Genomic DNA, 7728 nt, shown 5'->3' on the forward strand with positions numbered 1-7728 from the left:
AAAATTCCAGCTCCATCTTTGTAACCATAGCTGGATGGCTGTGGTCACAATAGCTGTGGCTACAGGCAGTTATTTCAGTTAATTTAATTTCTTCTTATATACTGAGCCTGCTGAACAGCAAGTACATAAAGAACTCCCACTAATTACTCTGTAAGCTTTGGCATTCGAATGTCATTGGACTTTATGAAGTTTACAGCACAAGTTGTGATAGTATTACCCTTTGGATCACTTGTTAGACCCATGGGAAAACTCTATATTCTCTATATCTTGACGCCATAGAAGACAAACCTGTACAAATAAGAAACCCCAAATCCCAAATTTGATTAGCTAAATTAAATTTGATTGGAGAAATCAGCCACTCCTGACATGCCACTCCACTGCGCTTTGTTTTGGACACGACAGCATTAGGGTACAAAGGAGTTTCTGAGCTTAACTTCACAGTAAGAATGAGCTAGAAGTGTTGTTAGACTTGTAAACAACAAAAGATAACTCCAAGAGAAAAAAACCCTGAGAAAAGAAGCCATTAAGTTAATAAGATTATCTTCATATACTTTTATTCTATGTGGATCTATAGGTAAATATCATAAGACAGTTTTTAAAATATGCAAGTGAATACCTTCCACAGCAAGAAATATGAAGAAGTGGAATGTAACCATGAAACACTTCTTTCCCTATCTCCCTGTAGCCAATCACTGTGTGCAGATTGTTGCTTGGGATTTGCTGGCTTACACAACATGCTTAGGAGCAGCCTATAAAAATATGATTTCATTTTAATCATGTGCCAATAAAATTTCCTCTAACTCCTGAAACCAGAAGCATGGATATGGACACAAATGTACACACGTGCATTAAATGCACCAGTCTTCATACTATTACCACAAACTCCCTTTTAGCAAAGAAAAAAGCCTGAGTGAATGCTTCCTTTACAGCAGAGTATTTTACCAGTCTGCAAAACGTAGCATCTTCTCCAGCCTCCCTCCCCGATGAAGACCTGACTGCATTCGTTTTGCCCTTGTTCCCACACAGCCCAGTGCTGATATGGATAGCAGCTGTCACCCAAGGTGACGGTGGATGGAACACCTCCTTGGTGACAAACGCAGAACGTGTGGATACTGTAATATTTCAACCACTGTACGTGAAAGCGTGACTGCGACAGTGATGCCACGGCGATCACATGCTCAGCTCCTGCTAATAGTGATTTATGCCTCGTTGCTGAATCTTGGGATACTACATTCATCTTCTAGAGTGAATTGAAGGCAGAAAAAACCAAAATATAATTTCAGTGATCACTAATTAAACAAGGGTGGTGTTGTGTTCGGGATTTGGCCATTCTGACCCACTGAAGTCCTCTGAGCTGTACAAGACCACAATGAAACCTCTGTGCCACTCGACATAATTGCAGCTCAGAAGAAAACTGCTGAGCTACTGGCAATAGACTCCCTGCATCTAGGTCAGAGCATTATGTTGCTCACTCTTTGCAAAACACGCACACTGAGACAGACATCATAATGAGACCAGGATAAAAGGGCTTGCAAATCTTGAAGTGAAAGGGATAATAGAAAGCCTAATGAAGAAAAACAGCCTGATCCATCAGGGCACAGGCAAGACAAGGGAAGTATTCATAGTTTGCTACAAAGGTAGGAAGGAGGCTATAAACCAGCAATGAAGATAGTTTCCTCAAGAATTATTTAAATCTACAGTCAGAGAGAAGATAGAAGGAAGGTCTCTCTAAGCCAGAAGGTAGGAAGTAGAGGCTTTCCTACAAAATCATGAGCCCATCAAAACGTACCATTCCAAAGATGCACACACACTAAAAAAATTTGCACAACTCCCTTACAAATTATTCACGCTTCCCAAATGCACATGTACCGCTGCTTCAGTGTCGGAGGTTTTCCTTCTCCTTTACAGCTACAAGCAACAAGCTAGATCCTAGAAAAGATAAGTATGTGCCTACTCTTCAAAGCATAGTCCTGTCCCAGCAGCCTCGGACGCACACCTACAGAAACACAATGCACACACGCTCGGAACAGGTAAGGCTTGGAAAGCTACACAGCCTGAGGCGCTTCAAAATAATAAGCTGCTTGTCTCTCGCCCTCCACTTGCAAAAAGTACCACGTTATTTAACCTCCGAAAGCTACGGCAAACTTCCCGTGCCCAAGGTAACCTCGATGGTGCAGCACTAATCCTCCGGCTGGGAGAAACACCGCCGTGTCCGGCGCGGCATTGCGGAGCCGGGCGGTGCATCTCTCCTCTCCTCGCTTCTCACCTCACCAGGTGCGGAACCGCTTACCTGGAGAGTCATGATGCTGCGAGGCTGCCCGGGGAACGGCCTTACTGCTCCTCCTCCGGCGGGAGCGCGGTGCGTCTGCCTCTCAGCTCCCGTGGCTGAGCGCGGCGCGGGGCCCGCGCTCCGCCCAGGGCGCTGGACTGCGCACGGTGACCTCAGCCCGCCCGCCACAGCAGCGGCAGGACGCGGGGCTCGGCCCCGCTGCGCCTCTCGGGATCGGCAGCGACAACCGGGTGGCTACGAACAGAGGGGTGGGACGGTGGGGGCGTTCTGCATGAAGCCCAGCTAGCTGTGTCCGTAACCCTGACGATACAACCACCAGCCTGAGAGCAGGGAGACAGCAAGCCTGCCCCGACATTTGCTGGGAAAAGGAATTCCCCGCGTGATGTGAACCGCAACAAGCCCGGTTGGCGCTACTGTTCCCTCGGCTGCAGCCCCTGCCCAGCCCCGCCTGGGACCTCACACCCTCCAGCTGCAACCCTGAGAAACCCGTGTGTCACCCTGGGGACACTACACACCAGCAGTTACACGCACAAAATACCCTGAGAATGCTGGTTTTTCTTCGCTATACTAAATACAGAATAAAAAAATACTATTAAATTAATTGATAAATGAGCCCACAACTGTAGCCACTAGAGGAAAAATTCCATACCTACTTACTATATCAGTTCATAAATTCTTGATATGCACACCTCTACACGTTTATAGTCATCATTCCTTGAGCATGCTTTGACCACAATACTGCATGCTTCAGCATTTTACATCCACTATCTTCTGTAAACCCATGCAAAAAAATGTTTTCCATTAAGTGCAGGATAAATTAAGCCAGGACTTAGTGAGAAAACAAACCAAGTATATTTCAGTAAGCAAAAGATTAAAAAAATAATTGACAACAACTCCATCAACTCTTGTTTCCAATACCATGAAGTGACAGTGCCATTATTTCTGCTGGGGAAGATGTGTTATTTAAGGTTCCAGAGGCTGCAGCAACCATGTTGTGGTAAATACGGAAGCAAATGTGTCTGCAAAGATTTGTTAATGTCTCACAACCAGTGGGAAACTGAGTATAACCAGTTCTTACCTGTCATCTTACCATAACATAGCAACATGTATGCACACAACACGTTGCATATTGAAGGACAGTGAGAAACACCAGTACTGCTGGAAAGTCCCTGTGAATCACAGAACCACAGAATGGTTTGGGCTGAAAGGCACCTCAGAGATCATCTAGTTTCAACTCTCATGGGCAGGGACGCTCTCCATTAGACCACATTGCCCAAAGCTCCATCCAACCTGGCCTTGAACACTGCCAGGGAGGAGCCAGCCACAGCTTCTCCGGGCCACATGTTCCCATGTCTCATCACCCCCACAGTAAAGAATTTCTTCCTAATATCTAATCTAAATCCGCCTTCTATCACTTTAAATTCGTTACCCCTCATCCTATCACTACACTCCTTCATAAACATTCCCTCTCCAGCTTTCCTGTAGGCCCCTTCAGGTACTGTAAGGCTGCTTTAAGGGCTTCCTGGAGCCTCCTCTTCTCCAGACTGAACAAGCCCATCTCTCTCAGCCTGTCCTCATAGGAGAGGTGCTCCAGCCCTTCGATCATCTTCTTGGCCCTCCTCTGGACTAGCTCTAACAGTTCCATGTCTGTCTTGTACTGGGGACCCCACAGTTGAATGCGGTACACCAGGTGGGGTCTCACGAGAGCAGAGGGGCAGAATCACCTCCCTTGACCCGCTGGCCACGCTTCTTTTGATGCAGCCCAGGATACAGTTAGCCTTCTGGGCTGCCAGCATGCATTGCCAGGTCATGTTGAACTTATCCACCAACACAAGTCCTTCTCCTCAGGGCTGCTCTCCATCCATTCTCTGCCCAGCCTGTAGCTGTACTTGGCATTGCCCCAACCCATGCACAGGACTTTGCCCTTGGCCTTGTTGAACTCCATGAGATTCGCAGTGTCCCACCTCTCAAGCCTGTCAAGGTCGCTCTGGCTGGCACCCCTCCCCTTCTGCATGTCAATTGCACTACACAGCTTGGGGCAATCAGCAGACTTGCTGAGGGTGTACTTGATCGCACTGCTCATGTCCCCGAGGAACACCACTCGCCACCTGCCCCTTGCTGGACACCGAGCTGCTGACCACAAGCACGGAGCACCTGCTGACTTGGCTGGGATACGGCAGGTCACTGGCTGACGCGTGACAGAGCAGACCTACACAGCCATTTGCGGTGCATCCGAAACGAGGAAAGGCCCGTGCCGACCCTGCAGCAAGACGCGCCCAGCGCGGGCACCCACCACCAGCGAGCTAACGCTGCCTTCCCTCAGGCGCCATTTCTCCATGCGGCACTGACCGCAGCCGGGCGGCCCCCGAGGAGCCCGGCCCGCCTCGCACCTCCCTCCGAGCCGCCCCAGGCAGAACTTGGGTGTCGGTGGCTCCGCTGTGCGCCCGCCACCCTCGACTAGCAAGGCATTCCTGCGTGGGTGGGCCGGCCTCCCTCCCTGCTCCCCTCTATCGCCATCTTCCGCCGGGCCGCTCCCGCACCGTTCCCCCTCAGCCCGCTCAGAAGCCGGGCGAATCCGCCCGTCCCGCTGCATGCTAGCAGCTGACGCTGCGACGGGAAGAGCTCGCCGAGCCGGCGCAGAGGCGGGCCGAGGGGAGGGCTGAGGGGGGCCGCGCCGGGCGCAGGCGTGTTGCCGAGACGGCGTGCGCCGGAGGAGCGGGGCTGCTGGCGGAGCGGGGCTGCCGGCGGAGGCGTGGTGCCGAGACGGCGTGCGTCGGAGGAGTGGGGCTGCTGGCGGAGGCCGTGGAGGAGGTAGGGATCGTGGGCGGGAGCGTGGCAGTTGCGATCCGGGCCCTGCCGCTGCCCTGCGGTCGGGCGGGCCAGGCCGGGCCTCTCCCGCAGTCTGGGCCTGGCCAGGTCCGCAGCTGCTCCGCAGCCAGGCGGGTTAAGGGCCCCACGGCCCCGGCTAGGCGGCTCTTGCGGGCCAGGCCGTGAGGGGAGGTGAGGGGGGCGGGGGGGGGGATGTGGGGCTCTCTCCCTCACAGACGCGCCGGGGTGTTTGCAGCGCGTTCTGCCGGAACCGTGTCTTAACCCGCGTCTGTTTCCCTGCCGGCTGGAGGCGTGTGGAGAGGGGCTGCTGGCCGGGCTCAGCCTGGGCCGCGTTTCCCCGTTTCCCCCTGCCGCAGGGAGCGAGGGGCCGCGGCACTGCTGCCGGGCGGAGGAGCCGGAGGGGGTTTGTTTGGGTTTCTGCCTCGTTGCTTTATTTCCTATTCCTGCGTGTTTGCTTTCCTACATAGTGCCCATTTTGAAAAGAAACTGTCAGGTGTGTCATGTGTTGCCCCTTTCCTGCCTGCTTTGTTTGATACCCCGTGTAGAAGGTCATCAGAGCATGCCGAAGTGAAAGCCTTGAAAAGTAACCCAGAACTTCATGCTTTTTAACATCAGTTTCCATCTCTAACTCAGTCACACGTGATTTCTTGTGGTCGTTTCCATCCTTTAGTTGTTTCTACTTTCTGTTTGTTACTACTGTGATGGTGAGCAAAAGGGATGGAGAAACCCCATGGATGGTAGCCCCACAAATGAGCTGTCAGATAGTCCACGTTGTACCCCTGCTGCACCCACAGTGGGCACTTGGGAGTGGAGGAGAATGGGTGACAGTTACCAGGGCCTGTAACCAGGGCTGCCTTCACATCTTCACTGTTACTCTGGACTAGATCTATCAGACATAGAACAACAAGCCTTTCTCTGAGCTCGCTCCATTTTTCCCATTCCTTAAAGGCATGGTCTAGGTGACACAAGAGTTAGAGACCCCTGTGAACTTTCTGGAGGCCTGTAGAGGATTGCTTTCCTTCACTGAAAGCATAATAGAGTCTGCAGGTTTCTGTCATACTTTCTAAATGCAAGCACAAGACCCGGATTGAATTAAAAGTCAAATTAAGGTTTTAAAAATCCAGAATAAATGCCGGAACTTAGAGCTTGTTTGATGTTGATTCTCATTTGTTTGATTTTTTTAATGTCATAATACTGCTACAATGCAGCTGTGCAGCAGTGGGAATTGAGTGGTCCTTCAGCTCATGGTTCTGGTGCAGGGTTTGGGGTTTGTGGTTTTTTTTAAATCTGTAATACCTTCACCTGCTTGCCTTCAGCTTCAGAACGGTCACTGGTATTGCCTTGCTGTTCAGACTGCTGGTGTTTTTCTTTGATTAAAAGAAAAAAAAAAAGGCAGCACAGCCTGTGCCTTGTGGAAGATTTGTTAAGGATAAACAATAAGCCAATGCAAGGAGAGCGAGAGTTGCTGATATCACTTTGGGATGTGATGTTTCTCTTCTGCATTCCCAAGAGAAGCTTCTGGTAATATATCCACAGCAAATGGTACAGTATTTGAACTAATGTTTGCCCCTTTCTTCCCTTCACAGCTAGGGTGGCAGAATACAGAAGAATCTCAGGATGTCTGTAATTCAGCAAGGGACAGCAACGCTTCGTAAAGCAAAGAAAGCCCCTGTAAAAACGTGCCTAGATAACCCCTTCGTTTTTCAGTGGAAAACCATAGAAGGAGAAGACATGCGTTTCATACTACAGACGTTAGAAGAAAGGATTAAACATATTGGACTTAAAAAGATTGAGACTCCAAGAAAGAAAAAACGTTCCCTTACAAAAAAACAAACAGAAAGAAAATGTGACACCAGCACCCCTGAACTCCCTGAAGAAAAGGAAAGAGAAGACCATCGACAAAAATTAGGATGGACTGACATAAGTATCAGAAGGCAGCTTGCTGTTGGAATTAACGAAGTTACAAAAGCGTTGGAGAGAAACGAGCTGCTTCTCTTGCTGGTGTGCAAGTCTGCAAAACCTGCCATGATCACGTCGCACCTCATTCAGCTGAGCGCAAGCCGCGCCACGCCAGCAGGCCAGGTTCCCTGCCTCAGTGAAACAGTCGCACCGCTTCTTGGCTTAACATCCATTCTAGCACTAGGCTTTAAAAAGCAGTCTGACACATTTACTGAGGCAATAGAAGCAATAATTCCAAAGATACCACCTTTGGAAGTGCCGTGGTTTCAGTGCAGAAGCGAAGAGTCGATCACCTGTGCGCTTTCAGACTCTTCAGAAAATCAGGAACCCGAGCAGCTTGTGGAGGTGCCCAGGGAGGAGCTCACCAGCCAGAAGCGGAAGCGCAGGGAAAGCAGGCAGCTCGACCTTTCAAATGTAGTTTTACAGCCTCTGAAAATCAAGAAACTTGTTCCAAACCCCAATAAGGTAAAGAAACCACCTCGCAAAAAGAAAAAAGCCTTTTCAGCCTAACTGGGGCCTGTTTGGTTCTTAGAATTAAACTGATTTTACTGAGCTGTTCTGTTCAGCTTTACAGTGTAAAGCACTAAAATACAAGGTGAACTGTATTTTGCATTCAGCTGAGGTGCTTTCTGCTTTAATAAAGAATATTG

At 50.0% G+C, this 7728-nt stretch overlaps 1 protein-coding gene across 2 annotated transcripts; it reads left to right on the plus strand.

The window, feature by feature from the left end:
- The first annotated feature begins 5038 nt into the window (after positions 1 to 5038).
- On the plus strand, positions 5039 to 7728 carry RPP38 (ribonuclease P/MRP subunit p38). 2 transcript variants are annotated; one of them, XM_084280327.1, is made up of 2 exons: positions 5039 to 5101; positions 6706 to 7728. In XM_084280327.1, the coding sequence occupies exon 2, from the start codon at positions 6737 to 6739 to the stop codon at positions 7586 to 7588; it is 852 nt and encodes a 283-aa protein (XP_084136453.1). In that variant the 5' UTR covers positions 5039 to 5101; positions 6706 to 6736; the 3' UTR covers positions 7589 to 7728. The 2 variants fall into 2 exon arrangements, with proteins under 2 accessions (XP_084136453.1, XP_084136454.1); XM_084280328.1 differs by having other exon boundaries at positions 5072 to 5101; positions 6710 to 7728.

Source organism: Gallinula chloropus, assembly GCF_964237585.1.
Source record: "Gallinula chloropus genome assembly, chromosome: 2".
Taxonomy (NCBI): Eukaryota; Metazoa; Chordata; class Aves; order Gruiformes; family Rallidae; genus Gallinula; species Gallinula chloropus.